We start from the raw sequence: 17,905 nt of genomic DNA on the forward strand, positions 1-17,905 counted from the left end.
ATATATATATATATATATATATATATATATATATATATATATATATATATATATATATATATATATATATATATATATACAAATTATTTTGGTCAAATTTGAGGTTCATTAAGCCCTCAGCTAGCAATCCCTGTGCTCCTGTTAGCAACTAAACATCTAAAAGGATCTTTATTTGTAAGTTTTCTGAGTACCTTTCCCTTGAAAAATGCAGTTTTTCTCTGCTCGCTTCTCGCTTCCACTCAGCACAAGTTTGGTAACGTTGTAAAGCGCAGCATTCCACTTTATGAATATTCGTAGCGTATTCTCAATGACATGAGTCTGACCCAATGAAATGTGATTTTCAAACACATGCTGATGTAAACAAACTGACAGATGCGAAGCGCATAAAGACGCGTCAGACAGCGTGTGATCCCGACATACACATATAACAGAATTACAGCATTTTCAAAAATCTGTAACAATCAAACATTTGGTTAACTGTGTCTGTGTCAAATTTTGGTGTTATTACCAAGGATTTTGGAACTTTCAGAAAAACTAGATTTTTCTAAAATAATTAATTTGCTGACTATTATTTAGTTTAATTTAATTTTATTTAATTTTGTTTAATTTTATTTAATTTTATTTAATTTTATTTTATTTTATTTTATTTTATTTTATTTTATTTTATTTATTTTATTTTATTTTATTTTATTTTATTTTATTTTATTTTATTTTATTTTATTTTATTTTATTTTATTTATTTTATTTTATTTTATTTAATTAAAATTATTTATTTAAATAAAATTTAAAAAAGGCCAAACACTCTAACTGGATGAATACCCCCTGTATGAAACAACATATGTTTCAAATAAACGCCAATCATTGTTTGTTTACAGATGCCACCTGGTTAGATATGTGAATTGCGTTTGATTTATATCGCAACATATGTTCTCCTTCCCTTCACAGCCACAAAAGCATACATTATTTATGATATTTTCCTCTCTGCTGTACTGCATGCAACACATATTTTTTGTCTCATTTCGGAGTCATTCTTAACCCTTTCTGTCTTCTTTCCTTCAAAGGGCACAACAGATCCTCAGTGTGTTGTCTGGGACTACGGAAACCCGTAAGTCTTACATCTGCAATCCATCCCACGCAGTCACACGGCTGTCACCGACATATATTTAGATCTCATATTATATCTATTCAAGAGAGCATATTGACATCAGTGTTTGTATTTGCAGACTCATTAACAATCAGAAGTCTTTGACACTAAGTTAATTGAATTAGTGAGCTGAAATAAGCACACCATTCTTCTTACCTCAAGCGTCAAAGTGAAAATTTGACACCCAGTTCCCAGGTTTCAAAACACAATGGCTTCAATCTCATAATTTGATTGTCTTGTGATGTGATCCCATCCCCCAAAAAAATCCATCATTCGTCAGGACAGGAGCTTTATTACCGTATTGTCTTCAAAAATCGAAACAATGTGGCTTTTCCTAAGGGATCTCTTGTTATGAAATGACACATGCTGTGTCCTATTTCAGTCTGCATTTCCCTGAATGAACACGAGTTCAGGTTCTCAAAACTGCCCCTACTGGTAGAACTTGGTATTACACATCTCTGTTTCAAACAAAAGTGTTTTTTTTTTCTATTTTGCCTGCAGCACTTGATGATGCAATTCCGTCTGTTGATATGCTTTGGTTGCGTCTTTGTGCCTGTTTATTTAGAAGCTTTGAGAGCGCCGATGTATTCTAGTTCACGCTCTGTTTGTATTTGTGTCGTGAAACATCTGCGCTCTGAGTCTGTTTATATCAGGGAGGAGCGATACAAAAGAGTTTTTGAAGCATCACAAATAAGGTGAGAGAGAAAAGGACAAAGAGAGACGCAAGATACATTGACACTGACAGCAAGTCACTGTCATTCTTTGACAGTGAGCAAAACAGATTGTTGCCAAAGTTTGACCTTCTGCAACTTTGGTCACCGAGTGAGGGACACAAAGCAAAAACGCCGTTTTAATGGATAAAGCTGTCTGTAATACACCCTTTGTTGATTATGATGGCAGCTGCGTCTGCTGTGCCGAGTCGTTGACTGAATGTACCTGTGCGTGAAGCACCTGTGGAAACGCTGGTGTTTCGAGTATTTCCTTTTGTGCGACTCCCCACTGGCGCGGCACACCTCACGCATCATTAATACCCACCGGGGAGGTGGTCGGCACGGCAACAGGCAGACCTGACTAGACAGGAGAATGGCGGGCGATAATTACTGAAACAGAAAAACCCTTCTATTTGCAGGCCGCAAAGTCAATTATCGCAAAACCTGATTACCTCTCCCACCAAATTGCATTCCAAATCATTCCGAGATGAATGCTCTACTGTGATTAAAAAGAGGCGAGATATTGAGATTTTTATCGCTATTATAAACCCAAACATGGCAAAATCACTCCCAAAGCCGAAGCCAGTGGAGGGAAGCAACATTCAGTGCTCTTTATTCATTATCAGACTCTTGCAGGGGGAGATTGATACTGTACTGTATAGCAGAGAAAATTAGAGGCTCTAGACTTCAGGTCTATTGTGTGTGTGTGTGTGTGTGTGTGTGTGTGTGTGTGTGTGTGTGTGTGTGTGTGTGTGTGTGTGTGTGTGTGTGTGTGTGTGTGTGTGTGTGTGTGTGTTTTTGTGACATATGAGGACACAAATGTGTATAATGACATAGGTATGACACAGGTATTACAAGAAGAGGGCGAAATATGAGGACATTGGCCATGTCCCCACTTTTCAAAATGCTTTTAAATCATACAGAATGAATGTTTTTTTGACAGTAAAAATGCAAAATGTTTCCTGCGATAGGTAGGTTTAGGGGCAGGGGCAGCGTAAGGGAATGGAAAATACGGTTTGTACGGTACTAAAACCATTTTGCCTATGGAATATGTCACAAAAACAAAAGTGTGTGTGTGTGTGTGTGTGTGTGTGTGTGTGTGTGTGTGTGTGTGTGTGTGTGTGTGTGTGTGTGTGTGTGTGTGTGTGTGTGTGTGTGTGTGTGTGTGTGTGTGTGTGTGTGTGTGTGTGTATTATCTCAATATAGATCCGTTTGTGTTATCACTGCTTTTTTTACCTTCATGCAATTATCTGTTCATTTAAACAATTCCCAGCATTAGACTTTTCAAGATTACGATCATCTTTCTCTCGCCTCCTGTTTTATTGTTGTCTCCCGCACCACAATAGGATGATTTCTAATTGCTTCCAGCTCACTGTAGTTATTACACTTTGCCTGTGCATAATCAAGTAAAAATGGGGAAGTGTGCTTTTTTTTCCATCCTTCTGTGTATTCATTTATTCAAAGCAGCCATCACTCTCGGATGCAGGTTCAATTTCCACGATTAGCTGAAGAGAAATGATCTTAATATGTGCGTGTCTTTACTTGCACTCTACTGCTCATGTTCTGATGAGACTCTACAGGTTTTATGTTTGGGGTCCCAGAGACCCAGACAATAGTAACAAATATGTTTTCTTCTTATGTTCCTTTGGTGTAATGAAATGCAATTAGACAGACATTTGACCTACCTTAAAGTGCTCCTATTATGGATTTTTGAAAATTACATTTCATGTAGTGTGACAGATCTAGATGAATGAAAACATCCTGCAAAGTTTTAAATCTGAAAGTGCACCGTATATAAAGTTATTGCCAATTAACTATTTCCCAGCCAAACACAGAATTTTCTGTTTTTTTTTTTTTTTTTTTTTTTTTTGACAAAGCGCTTCCCGGCCAAAAACTGAATTTTCCGTGTTTTTACTGTTAGACGCTAAAGGGAGCTATTACACTTCTTCTGAATGAGCACTGAATCTCCTGATTAAAACACATGCAAGTAAGACATCAACATTAAACATCTTATGAATCAAAACTGCCTAATGTTAGTGAATGAAATTTAAACATTTTTAAAATGAATTCCAAGCCGCTTTGTTGTGACGTCAAGACAAAACATTAGGACATTGCCCGTATTTTCAGCTTCGCTTGCCATTTTAATACAGTTCCCACTCGTACACGTGCATATTTGACCTTGCATGCAGTAAAAATGTTGTTGGGGACCCCCAAAACAATAACAGTAACCTTTCAAATGGCATAATATGAGCACACACACATGCCTTTTTCAAATGAAAATGAATTGACCGAGTGTGTTCACTGCCATCGGTGTATGAATGAGAGAGGGAATGTGACACAAGATGTAAAGTGCTTTGGATGGCCATTGGTCTGTTGAAAGCGTCATATAAATAACGGCCATTTACATTTCACCATCAATGAGGCTATACGTTCAGACTGCAGGTAAATGTGGACCAAATCTATGACGGTTGAACAGCACAAACCACATCTGATCTGTTTTATTCCGATTCGGGACACATCCATATGTGGTCCTAAATCAGATACATACAGATCAGATGTTTTCCAATGCCACCTGAACAGTCTGATCATATCGGAATTCATGCGACTTTTAAATCACTCTAGAGGAACATTCATTACAATCCTGTTCTCATGGGAGTCACTTCAGAGATTTTACATAGCCAAAGTTATCAAGACTGTTGTGAAAGGTAGTCAGTGGAGGGACGATGATGTGTCAGAGCTCATAGGTATTACAGTGACAGCTCTATATACAAGAAAAACATGATGGCTCGTATCATAAGTGTTAGGATAATCTCACTTTTTGTATCCTCTTGTTATATTGCCTGTGCTTAAATGGATAGTTCACCCAAAAGTGAAAATTATGTTTCACCCTTAAGTTGTTCCAATCTTGTAACTGCATCTTTCTTCTGCTGAACACAAGAGAATATATTCTGAAGAATATTGGGAACTAAACAGTTGATGGATCCCATTGATGTCCATAGTTGGGAAAAAAAAAAAAAAACATACTATGGAAGTCAATGGGAGCCATCAACTGTTTGGTTACCGACATTCTTCAAAATATCTTCTTTTGTGTTCAGCAGAGGAAAGAAATTCATACAAGTTTTGAACAATTTGAGGGTGAGTAAATGATGACAGACTTTTATTTTTTTGGGGAACTGTCCCTTTAAATTAGCTGCCTTCTCCAGCAGATCACACAATCAATATTTGTTTAATCTCTTACTTTAGTGTCCTCCATGTTTTTCTTATGTTTCACAAGTTCACACTTACATCAAATTAAATAGAGTACGATTATGCGTATTTGGCGTGCTGTCCGGGGGAGGGCTCCGGGCTCGGATTTTTGCCCGAACCCAGAGTTTAATTTAGCAAGGATTATATTAAATCGATCAGAATTGACGGTAAAGAAAACAAGACCGAAAACGCTAATTATTTCTATTTCAAATAAATGCATTTTTTCTCTACTTTCTAGTCATCAAAGAATCTTGAAAAATATATATATTTTGCTTTTCAGAATAAGCAGCAAACCTATGTTTTACATTGAAAACAACAAGAATAACAAGCATCAACTTAGTATATCGTATCATGTGACACTGAAAACTGGAGTAATGGATTTAAAAAAATCAACTTTGCCATTTTGCTAAGGATGGATGGATGGATGGATGGATGGATGGATGGATGGATGGATGGATGGATGGATGGATGGATGGATGGATGGATGGATGGATGGATGGATGGATGGATGGATGGATGGATGGATGGAACATCAATGTTAAGTATATTTTTTGAGTTGTAAAAATGATCTATGTATATCTGATACCCTAAAACAGAACATGTAATAAAATATATTCACAGTAAGGGATTCCAGACATTTGTAAAACTCAAGATATTCTCAAGCAGCCTTTAGTTTAGATATTTCATGGTGACTCCACATCAGAATATGTGTATATAAGCCCTTTACTTTTATGCATTCACAAAAAAAACAACAACAAAAAAATTCTAAGGACAAAGTCTTCAAAAGCATATCTGGAGAACTTAAAGAGAAGGAAAAGCCTACGTCTGCATGAACTTTGCACTGTGCAGAGCTTGTAATCATAAATTCTCTTTTATCTGCAGAATGACCTTACCAGAGTTTCCTTTTTAATGTTTTATTTTCCTTCTTCCAAAGCTCACAACTTCCCAGGCTTTACTCATGTACAATCACATTAAATCACATTTAATCCCTCCAACCAAATCGAAACCACCATGGGGCCATTTTAATCACGGCTGGCAAAAAAAAAAAAAAAAAAAAAAAAAAAGGTGCTAAGCAGCACATTGGTTTTGATTATGATAACATAATGGATGCGCTATATGAATGTGTGCACAGGGGCTGAGTAATGCTCTCACAGAAGTGCGGCCGTGCAGCTGTGGCGTGTGTGAATGGATGCAGGGGGTTATCAGAGTCAGTCTGCGCTGTATTTGTTACCAGTTCATTTGTTTTGAGTAAAGCTGTGTGGAATTTGTTTGCATGTGGAGGGGCAGATTGTGTGCAGTCAGGACATGTGCAGCTGATGTCTAGAGCTTGTTGATGTTACAGGCGCGTATGGTGTCGATGTTGCTCTGGAGTGGTCCTTTCTCAAGTGCCTAGAGGGGCTGTCATATTCATTAGCTTTGCATGGTTGACTGACACCTGTAAACAGGAAGTGGGATTAAGATTATGTGGGGTGTATTCTCAAGATTTTGTGGGTGTGTTGTGTGTGTGTTGTGTGTGTGTCTGTGTGTGTGTGTGTGTGTGTGTGTGTGTGTGTGTGTGTGTGTGTGTGTGTGTGTGTGTGTGTGTGTGTGTGTGTGTGTGTGTGTGTGTGTGTGTGTGTGTGTGTGTGTGTGTGTGTGTGTGTGTGTGTGTGAGCCTGTTTATGTGGTTTATGAGGACACAAGTTTTTATAACTACATGGGTATTACACTGGTATTACACTATAAATGTGGTTTATGAGGACATATCAAATATCCTCATAATTCAAACGACCTTAAAAACATTCTAAATGATGTTTTTTTGAGAAAGTAAAAATGCAGAATGTTTCCTGTGATGGGTAGGTTTAGGGGCAGGGGGAGTGTAAGGGGATAGAAAATACGGTTTGTACGGTATAAAAACCATTACGCCTATGGAGAGTCCCTGTAAACCACATAGACCAACATGTGTGTGTGTGTGTGTGTATACTTGTTTATGTTAAAGCCCCGTTTCCACCAAAAATAAAAAATTTGTACCAGGAACATTTTTTACAGGAACTTTTTCCCCCCAGACCTGCTACTGTTTTTCCACTGCTGTCTAAAGTACCATGAATATTAGGAAAATTAGTCTGGTGATGTAGGATTGCGCGCCACTGCTCCTCCCAGTCAATGACGGACAGTAATCATTTTCGTGCAACACACACTATCTACAGCAATAACAAGTATGGAGGAGATTCAAGCGGTGCTGCTTTTGCTGGTTATGTATTGGTTTACTAAAGAGGTAATTCACGAGTTCGTTTACCCATATACTCTTTAGCTGATAAGGTTTAAACATATTTGGCTTGATAAACATAAACGACTGATGCCTGAAAGAGGTAGGAGGCTGCTTATATGCTTTGCGGTTGATTGAAAGATTAGATGGGTTCACGCTTCTCGAACTTGCGTTTGTGTACATTGCTAATTGAAAGATTAGATGGGTTTCACTCCTCCCGAAATTATGTTGTGAACTTCACTTATCAAAACTGATACTAAAGCATATTCTGAAAGCTTGTAAAGCTAGATTTAAAATGACAATGTTATTATCAGCTATATGGACATTGACCGTGAGATGGCTGAGATGAACACGCGCCATCATACAGAAGGAGAATTCTGATTTTTACTGAATGCAGAACGAATCTCGCAAAAGACTTTTAAAAATGTCGGTTGAAATAAAATGCTGCGTGAGCTAAACCAATCAGCATGCTCAGTGCCCAAGTCCCACCCTCGAAAGTTCCTGAACTTTGAAAAATTGCTACCTCTCGAGCAGGGCCGTTTGGAGGGGGAAATATTTACCCGGAACTTCATTTAGTCCCTGGTTCCTGCGGTGAAACACACCGAGTACCATCCCAAAGTTCCTAGTTCCTGGGGAAAGAATGCGGCTTTACATTCTTTAAAAAAATAAATACGCGGTCTTTATAAAATAAAAATGTATATATTTGTATATATTATTTTTAAAGAGTTTATGCGACTTGAGGGCAGAATTAAAATAATTTTCAAATCAATTAAAAATTGCCCGTTACCACATTTTTATTTTCTAATAAAAGTAAGGATTACTGTAGCCATCATCATAGCGAGTGACGAGGTTTTTCTTGTTTCTGAAGGGTTTATTTTGTGATAATGAGCAACTGAATGTACTTTATCCCACCAATCACTTTCCATATCCATAACAGCAAATACAAATGCAGAGCTGAAATTATTGTATTGCATGAGAAGAACTGCCGAGAGTGTAGGAATTCGATTGCCAAGGATGGTGGTCCAAACTGTTTACAAGTCACTGCACAAGATATGTGATGCCAGAATGTTGCTATTAACCAATTACAATCCACAGATTCCAGAGAGACGTGTGATAAATAGGCTGACACACTGTACATATTCACAAAGGTCTTACTCTCTCTGTTGGTAATTGACAGCGGTCCATATCTCTCTGGCATCTCTCTCTCTCTCTCTCTCTCTCTCTCTCTCTCTCTCTCTCTCTCTCTCTCTCTCTCTCTCTCTCTCTCTCTCTCTCTCTCTCTCTATCTCTCTCTCTCTCTCTCTCTCTCTCTCTCTCTCTCTCTCTCTTCTCTCTCTCTCTCTCTCTCTCTTAATTACCCTTCTCTCTCTTTCGCTCCTCTCCATACATCACTGTTTTGCTTCCTGACCTTCGTTTGAAGTGCGACTGGTCTCTGCGTGCTTTCTTTCATCTTAATGCCACCTTTCCTTCCAGCTGCCTTACCTCCCCCTGATCTCCCTTTCCTAAGCTATCCTTCACTCCATTTCTCTTCCTTGTGGCCTTGAAGTTCTCTTCTTCCCTCTGTGACAATTTTGCCTTTATTCACCCAGTTCCCCATCCCGTTTCATCTGATGAGCCCTGGTCCCCTCTCTTTTTTGTCTATCAATGTCACTCTTGATTGTTCTCTCTCTCTCTCTCTCTCTCCTCTCTCTCTCTCTCCTCTTCTCTCTCCTCTCTCTCTCCTCTCTCTTCTCTCTCTCTCTCTCTCTCTCTCTCTCTCTCTCAGCTGTGGTGCTTATTAATTGGCAGCAGGTTATGGTGCCCTTTTCAGTGCCGTAGGAAGCCTTTGGTCGCTCCACATGAAAAGGACAGAGCTTCACATGAGATGAGCAGTATGTGTCCCTAAAAAGACACACACACACACACACACACACACACACACACACACACACACACACACACACACACACACACACACACACGTTTGTTTTTGTGAAATCAGAGGTGTAATGGTTTTTATACTGTACAAACTGTATTTTCTATCTCCTTACACTGGCCCTAAACCTACCATCACAGGAAACATTTTGCATTTGATTTAGTGAAGTTAATAAACGTAATTTCGGGAGGAGTACGCCCATCTAATCTTTCAATTAATACCAAGGTATAAAACCAGCAGCTTACCTCTTCCCCTTTTTGGTTCCTGAAGCATCCCTCCTCCTCCCCTGCTCCTCCTTTTGTACACCACATTGGTGGTGGTTGAGGAGAGATCAAGCGCTTTGGGTGTACAGTAGTACATATGAAAGCGCTATATAAATGACTCATTCATTCATTATTTTATTCATTCAATTTGCCTGTTATAGGGGGGCAATCGGAGCTCGGGAAGAATATCCTCTCCGAGCCCGTCTATTGCAGACAGCAAGCCAAATCTGTTTACCACTTTCACTAAGATTATATGGGCACACAAACTCGTGAATAAACATTTTTGAAAAATGGGGACATGGGGAATGTCCTCATATTACACCTTCTGCTTGTACCCATGCCATTATATGTGTCCTGATATTTTACAAAAAACATTATATATCCATATTTAAGGCGGCCGATTGCGTTCCCTGGAAAAGTGTTGAAAGTGCCTTCTCTGAGTTCAAGACGCGTATGCGTTGTCTGACGGGCGTACCTGGTTGCGTAAGCCTTTCAACTGCAGAGGCACTTTCAACACTTTTTCTATTAATTGAATACGGAAGGTGGTCGGCCGGAACTTTGCTTTATAAAGTCTGAGATATGGATTTTTTTTTCTACACAAACGCATCAATTCCCTTCCAAATGGATTTATCAACCTCCTGGAGCCATGTGCAGCAGTTATTTGATGGACAGATGCATTTTATAATATAACTCACATTTTATTCGTCTGAAAGAAGAATGTCATAAACACCTAAGATGGCTTGAGGGTGAGTAAATCATGGGCTAATTTTCACTTTTGGGTGAACTATCCCTTTAACCTTCATAAAATAAACTTAATATTGTACAACCTGTTTTTTTTTTATAAATAAATACAAAATATTAAAAATTAAATAAAGAAAGAACAATAAAAATTGTTCTGGCTAAAATAACTACTGGCTAAAATATGTCTTTTTGGGGAGGTATTTGACATTTTTAAAACTCAAAATCAAAATAAGAAAAAAAAAGTGACTTCATTTATTTTCTTTTTTTAAATATCATTTTTGGGGTCTGTTGGTAGCCATATCCCCCTGTAGCCCAAGACTGGTTTCCCACTAAAGCTAAACAGAGTTGAGCCTGGTCAGTACCTGGATAAGAGACCAACTGGGAAAACCAGATTTCTGCTGGTAGAGGTGTTAGTGAGGCCAGCAGGGGGCGCTCACCCTGTGGTCTGTTTGGGTCCTAACCATAGACCGTAAAAAAATATGGACGACTCGACATCATCCGTTTCCGCTTGCCATATTTGAAGCTTTCAGGCGCCCTTGCACGGCGCTGACATCTTGGGACCGAGTCTGCGCAGTAGCGATTTCGGGACCGGAGTTGCGCAGTAGAGCGCAGGAAGTAGAGCAGGAAGTACAGTCGCGATATCAAAAGCCCGCCCACACTCTCGCAGATGCAGAACAATTAATTATGTTGGTGTGAAATAAACAGTTATGGAAATGTAGAAATTAAAGCTAAAGCTCTAATCTGCTCCCAAAAATTTCGAAAAAAGTCCGTTAGTGCCTCAGTGACAACTTCACTCAGAGAAGCCGTCAGTCTCAGCTGTCAATCATGACGTCACACCCCCCGTTTTTAAAGCGTCAGATAACTAACTCAAACTAAACTTATTTTTAAAACGAACACCTGAAATGAAATCATCGTGATGATAACTGCCTTCAGTGACATAAACTAACATTGGGGGAAAAATTTTGATTTCACCGGGGGGCGATCGAGGCGCGAAAGCTTCAGTAAATGCGAGGGAGACTGCAGGCTTGGTCCTAACGCCCCAGTGTAGTGATGAGGACACTACTGTCAATAAAGCACCGTCCTTCGGATGGGTCCTGACACTGTGGTCATTAAAAATCCCAGGATGTCCTTCGAAAAAGAGTTCCTGACCAAATTTGCCCATTGGCCTCTGTCCATCATGGCCTCCTAATCCTCTGTACTGATTGGCTTCATCACTGTGTCTCCTCTCCACCATAAGCTGGTGTGTGGTGGGCGTTTGGGCACAATATGGCTGCCATTTCATCAACCAGGCGGATGCTGAACATTGGTGCTGGTTGAAGAGATTCCCCCTTCTTATATAAAGCTCTTTGAGTGTGGAGAAAACCACTATATAAATGTAACAAATCATTGTTATTATTATTTCACTAAAAGTGAACAGATCCCATTTTTCTTTCTTTCTCAGGCAGAGACAGAACTTGTACTGATCTTTACCGACTGACTCGCTTCGCTGAGTAAGTGTCATCACACTAACTTGAGTGTGACTGAAGACATTTTGAGTGTTAGAAATGTTCCCCCTTACTATCATCCCCCAGTCTCCTCAGAGAGGGGAACTGTGATACAGTCTTTGTGTAAAGCGGTGAAGAGGGAAGTTCTAATCCACAGGAAATGAGAGCGGGAGACAGAGTGAGATCGATGGAGATCGCAGTCAAGCACAATGGCCCGTGAAGACACATCTCTGATGGCCGACTTTCATTCTTCAACACCGGCAGCTGGCGAGTCCATTGTGTCATAGAACTCAACCTCTTCCTCTCAGTTTCTTTCAGTGGGTGGGAATTGCCAAGTTTCTCTCTATTTGGTTGTGGAAAACTTGAAAGATACAATAATAATCTTCATCGTATTATTTTTGTTTTTGCGCTTGAATTGAGGCTGCAGAGGGGCATTCTGGGACCAAATGAGCGTAAGCAGAAGAAAATGACAGATTCAAGACAGATGTATAAGATGTGATTGTGTCTTTGCTTCTATGGAAAAAAAAAGCAGTGCTCTTATTTGCTTTCTTATCACCCTTTTAGCGAGGGGGTAGTGAGAGAAAGAGATCATTCCTGTATGTCTTTGTGTATAGCACACTCTGTTCTCTTTTCGTATTCATCTTCCTATGCCTCCCTTTTCTGTCTCTTTCCTCTTATCAGGCTATAGGATGTGGGCAGCAGTGGAGGTAAAGGGTCTGCGAGGCTTAAAGGGGCTCCCGAGGGACTGGGAGCTGCTTCTTTAATCTGTTTGTAACGTAGTAAACGGGAGACAGCTCCAGAGAGCAGCAAGGAGAATATGTCCAACAAAGGCACTTTTTGTTTACTTTGGTTATTCACACCCCTTTGGCTTCCTCCTGTCATTTTGTTAAGTGTGGAACTCTGAATCCCTGAGGGTAAGGGGGAAAGAGAGGAGAAAAAATAAGAAGCTATGCTAAAATCTTGTCCTTTTTATACATAATTGTTGTATTATATGGACACTTGATGTTAGTTTAAAGATTGTGCAAAAATAAGGATGGTTTTAAGGATGGAAAAAAAAGAGGTCGACCGATAGTGGATTTTACCGATACCGATAACTACACTCTAAAAAATGCTGGGTTGTTTTAACCCAATGTTGTGTCAAATATGGATTAATCCAGCAATTGGGTTGTTTTAACCCAGCAATTGGGTTGTTTTAATCCTGCGGTTGGGTTAAATATTTGCTTAAGACAACCCAATCGCTGGGTTAAAACAACCCAACTGCTGGGTTAGTCCATATTTGACCTAACATTGGATTGTTTTTTACTCAGAATTTTTTAGAGGGTAGGTTAATTCGTTACATTTATATAGCGCTTATAGGCACTCAAAGTGCTTTATATATAGAAGGGGGAATCTCATCAACCACCACCAGTGTTTTGTATTCATACCGTTTCCTTTTCCTTGTTTTAAACGGTCATCAGATGTGTCAGCGCGCTCTGTGCAGCGTGTGTTTTCTGTGAAGCGTGCAGCCTCACTTGTTAATGTAAACAATGTCAGTGATAGTTTTTTAATTTGACCTCTAGAGGCTGCTCTCGTGCTATATAATTCCAGCAGACCCTTCTCAGAGCTCTCTGTGTAATGACAGCGCACCCTTTGCAGCCGCTCGCATCGTACGCAAAACGGAAAAACTATCTGTATTGATTTTTGCGGATAACCGATTGTTCCACCAATCAGCTCTCAGTACCAATTAATCGGCAAAACTGATAAATCAGTCGACCTCTACTGAACACTCTTTTAGTCAGACAAACAGAAACTCACGGCATTGGGTTGAAATAAACATTTTAAGTATATTAAAATAGAAAACAGTTATTTTAAATTGTAATAATATATCACAATATAACTTGTTTGGCTATCACCAGACCGAGCTCAGTCTTTTAAGATTCAACATTGGTCTGGAGAGTCTGCTCTGTATTTACTACTGCACAAGAGGCATGATAAACAGGCATAATTCAAATGACTCCGTACGCAATTGGATAGTCCTTCAACCAATCAGACCACAAGTGACGTGATCAACGGGCATCGATCCATCCTTCTCTGTCCGTTGTATTAAACCCGCCAATAGCTTTGCAGGTGGATAAGCGAGTCTGAGAGTGGTTCCCGCAAATGTGTAGCAGAAGCAGGATAAATGAATGTACATGTTTTCCAAACCCAATATTTTTTCATGGTAGTGTATTGACAGCTTGCATTACTGAGCCCTTAAAGTGGTGATTGAAATAAAATATGAAATGGGAGGGGGAAAAAAAATATTGCAATGTTTTGCATTCTCTCGCAAAGGTTTCCCAAAGAAACGTTGTGCTCATCCCACACTGTAAAAAAATATTTAGAAAAAAAGTTACCTGGTTGCCTTAAAATTTTTAGTTCATTGAAATTAAAATGCTGAGTTAGTAGAATGAATTTTTTTGAAAATGAATTTATTAAAAGATTATTAAAATAATATAGTAAGCATATTGGGTAATTGTGTGTGTTTTATTTCTGATGACGCAGGTAAACATGCCAAATAGTGCTATTTTCATGATTTATCAATTTTTTTAATATGTTTCAGATACAATAATATTTTAAGTTTATATTTATTAAACAAATTTCCTTTATTGTATCAACTCAATTTTTTAATTTCAATAAACTCAAAATTTTAAGGCAACTAGGTTACTTACTTTTTAAAGTTAAGCCAACAAAAAACAACATTTTTTTTTTTCTTTTACAGAGCACTGTTAACCTTTTTGAGGTTTTTTTTTTTTTTTTTTTTTTTGCGAGCGAATGCAAAGCTTCCCCGGGAAATGCAAAACTTATATATTATAATATATATTTTTGTCCCTCTCATCTCATTTTTTTCCCATCATCATGTCCTTTAGGTGCTCTGTAGGTTTTCCACTGTTATTACCTTTTTTCTGAGTAATCATACCTCGTTTTTTATCCGAACGAGGCTCATTATAGATTGCTCATATATATCTTCCCCTTAGCTCTTTTGTTTCCTCATTTGCAAGTAGAAGAGGAAAGAAATATTACCATAATTCAGTGTTATTGTAGTTAATTTGCTGTGTAGGTGTTGCATTAAACCAAATCACATTCCAACCGTCATTCCCAGTCTTTTAAATCCCTTCATACAGTAACAGATATTTTCCTGACTTGCAGGGTAGCAGCACAGCACGCCTCTGTCAACGGTGCTGAAATTGGTCAAATCAATAAGGTGGTTTCACGCAGGGATTTAGGTTTGCCAAAATCTAAAAGCTAAAGCAATCAAATGCATCTGTAACTGCCCTCAAAGCTTTAGTCTTTCATTATACATCAAACCCTAATAGCATGAAATGATTCGCTACTTTATACCTTTGGATTGTTCTGAGAATTCATGCTGCCAGTTCTCACATATTCCACTAATTTCTTTATACATTCCCTTTAAAGCTATCCGTGGACTGCTGTACCCTTATTTAAATGAGTTACCACTTGCACACAGGTCTGTTATTATAGTATAATCTGTTTCAGATGGATTTATCCGCCCTTAAATGTCACATAAAAGAAGCGCATTGTGGTTGGCTGTTTTATTTGTCAGGTAGACGACCCATTCCTGTCAAAGTGGGCAGTACTTGGCCACAATAGTCTGCAAAGAGGACTCGACTGTATACTGATAGTCTGGTAGACTAGTGATTAAATTGAAAGATCGTTCTCGATCAGATTAGCTGATTCTACAGAACTTGTACATCCACAATTAACATTAGATGTTTGCTCGTGCTAGAGTATAATTGGAAAGCTTCCAAACATAGGGGGGAAAAGCCTCTACACAAGAAAAATGTAATAAAGAGGAAGTCATAGCCCACAGATAAAGAGACGGAGAGGTAATTATTTGTTCTTCTGAAGCTTCTTCGCATGACATTAGCGCAGCTTGAGTTTCGGCATGGGTGAATATCATTCTTTTCGCAAGGTTCATCTCCCCGAACATCCCCTTTACACCCCTCCCGAGTGTGTGAGCACATGCCGCTGCACTGACTCTTTGTGTTTGTATGAATTCTGTGAGTATGTGTCTCTGTGTTAAGTATGCAGTCGTATTAAAAGATTACACTGAGAGTTGGCATGAAAAAGTCACGACCGACCCAATGGCCCTCAACACGTGTTTATTTTAAAATGTTTCTCTCTGCTTAGGCAACTGCAGCACATTATGCTGGCCGTGGCTTCGTGTTTGCAGTTCAATGTTTTAAATGCCCATATGCCTGTATCATCTATCTTCCAAAGCCCTTCCTATGTTTTAATCAGAAATATGCTGTAAAGAAGTCTAGAGTTAATGAATGTACATAAATAAGTTAATTACATAATAATGCCAGACATACACAGAGATTTGCATTCATCCATGTTTCAAAAACACCATGGTTTGTATGCTTATATATTTAACCGGTCCTACTCGGTCTGTTCCAAGCCGGATTCAAACCAGGGTCTTTGATGTGGGAGGCAGGTGTGCTAACAAGGGCGGTAAAATCAGTTGCTAGAGCGCTTCTTGAGATCATGGATGTGAGGTTTACACATACAGCTTGCAGGCCATGGCACCAAATGTAACCGGTCCTACTTGACCCGCTCCGAGTGGGATTCAGACTGGGCTCTTTTATGTGGTAGGCAGGAAAGCTATGAAGGACGCTAAAGAAAGCAGCCTCTAGTGTCATTTGCTAGCACGTATCTTGAGGCCAGGTTAGGTTTACACACACACAGTTATTACTGGCCTACTTTACTCTCGCCTCCCTAGACCTCACTCCCGTCTGGGTCATGGTACCAAACGTAACTGGTCCTACTCGACCCGCTCAGAGTGGGATTCTTACCAGGGTCTCTGCCGTGGGAGACAGTCGTGCTAACAATGAAGCTAAAGATCACAGCCGCTAATGTGCCTCTTGAGATCAGGGTAGTGAAGTTTACACATACAGTTCTGACTGGCCTACTTTACTCTTATTACACTCACCCCCTAAATGGCACTCCCATCCGGGTCACGGCACCAAATCCAACCAGTCCTACTCAACCCACTCCGAGTGGGATTCGAACTAGGGCCCTGTCATGGGAGGTGTTCGTGGTAACAATGAAGTAAAATACCACAGCCGCTAGTTTTCTCACTGGTCCTTACACACACACAGTTCTTAATGGTCTACGTCCATTACACTCACCCCCTAAATGTCGCTCTCATCCAGGTCATGGTCCAAAATTTAAACAGTCCTACTCAACTCGCTCCAAGTGGGATCAAACAGTCTCCGTCATGCTAACAATGAAACAAAATCCATCCACCCACCCATCCATCCATCCATCCATCCACCCATCCACCCATATCCACCTACCCACCTACCCACCCACCCATCCATCCATCAATCCATCCATATCCACCAACCCACCCACCCATCCACCCATCCATCCATCCATCCATCCATCCATCCATCCATCCATCCATCCATCCATCCATCCATCCATCCACCCATATCCACCTACCCACCTACCCACCCACCCATCCATCCATCCATCCATCCATCCATCCATATCCACCAACCCACCCACCCATCCACCCATCCATCCATCCACCCATCCACCCATATCCACCTACCCACCCACCCATCCATCCATCCATCCATATCCACCAACCCACCCACCCATCCATCCATCCATCCATCCATCCATCCATCCATCCATCCATATCCACCCACCCACCCACCCATCCATCCATCCACCCATATCCACCCACCCATATCCACCTACCCACCCATCCATCCATCCATCAACCCATATCCACCCACCCATATCCACCTACCCACCCATCCATCCATCCATTCATCCATCCATCCATTTTTTATAATTCTAATTTTTAAAAGAAATATAACGTTTTAACTTCCTTGTGACTGGTACTATAAGATACTGGCTGCTGAACATGCAGGTTCCCATTTACATAAAGATCTTTTTATTTTTTTATGTGCCAGTGCAGCACAGACCTTCAGGCAGCATCTCCCGATGTTTCCTGAGATCTCCTCTGCAGACTTAGTCTGCTTTTTACAAACATCAGGATCAAATTTACAAGTTTGTTTTCTTTCTTTTTTTCCTTGTTGGACCAACAGAGTATTAACACATGTACAGCTACTGAACCCCATAATTTGCTACTGGCTTTAGCAAC

At 39.8% G+C, this 17,905-nt stretch overlaps 1 protein-coding gene across 4 annotated transcripts in view; it reads left to right on the top strand.

Annotated features, from left to right (window-relative positions):
• The window catches only part of adgrb2 (adhesion G protein-coupled receptor B2), a 394,976-nt gene that overhangs the window by 256,215 nt on the left and 120,856 nt on the right, over positions 1-17,905 (top strand). For all 4 annotated transcript variants that reach the window (XM_067426444.1, XM_067426445.1, XM_067426446.1 and 1 more), the window contains one exon: positions 1,062-1,105. In XM_067426444.1, coding sequence (XP_067282545.1) covers positions 1,062-1,105 — 44 coding nt within the window. The remainder of the gene's footprint in view (positions 1-1,061; positions 1,106-17,905) is intronic.

This window comes from Pseudorasbora parva, chromosome 19 (assembly GCF_024679245.1).
Source record: "Pseudorasbora parva isolate DD20220531a chromosome 19, ASM2467924v1, whole genome shotgun sequence".
Lineage (NCBI taxonomy): Eukaryota > Metazoa > Chordata > Actinopteri > Cypriniformes > Gobionidae > Pseudorasbora > Pseudorasbora parva.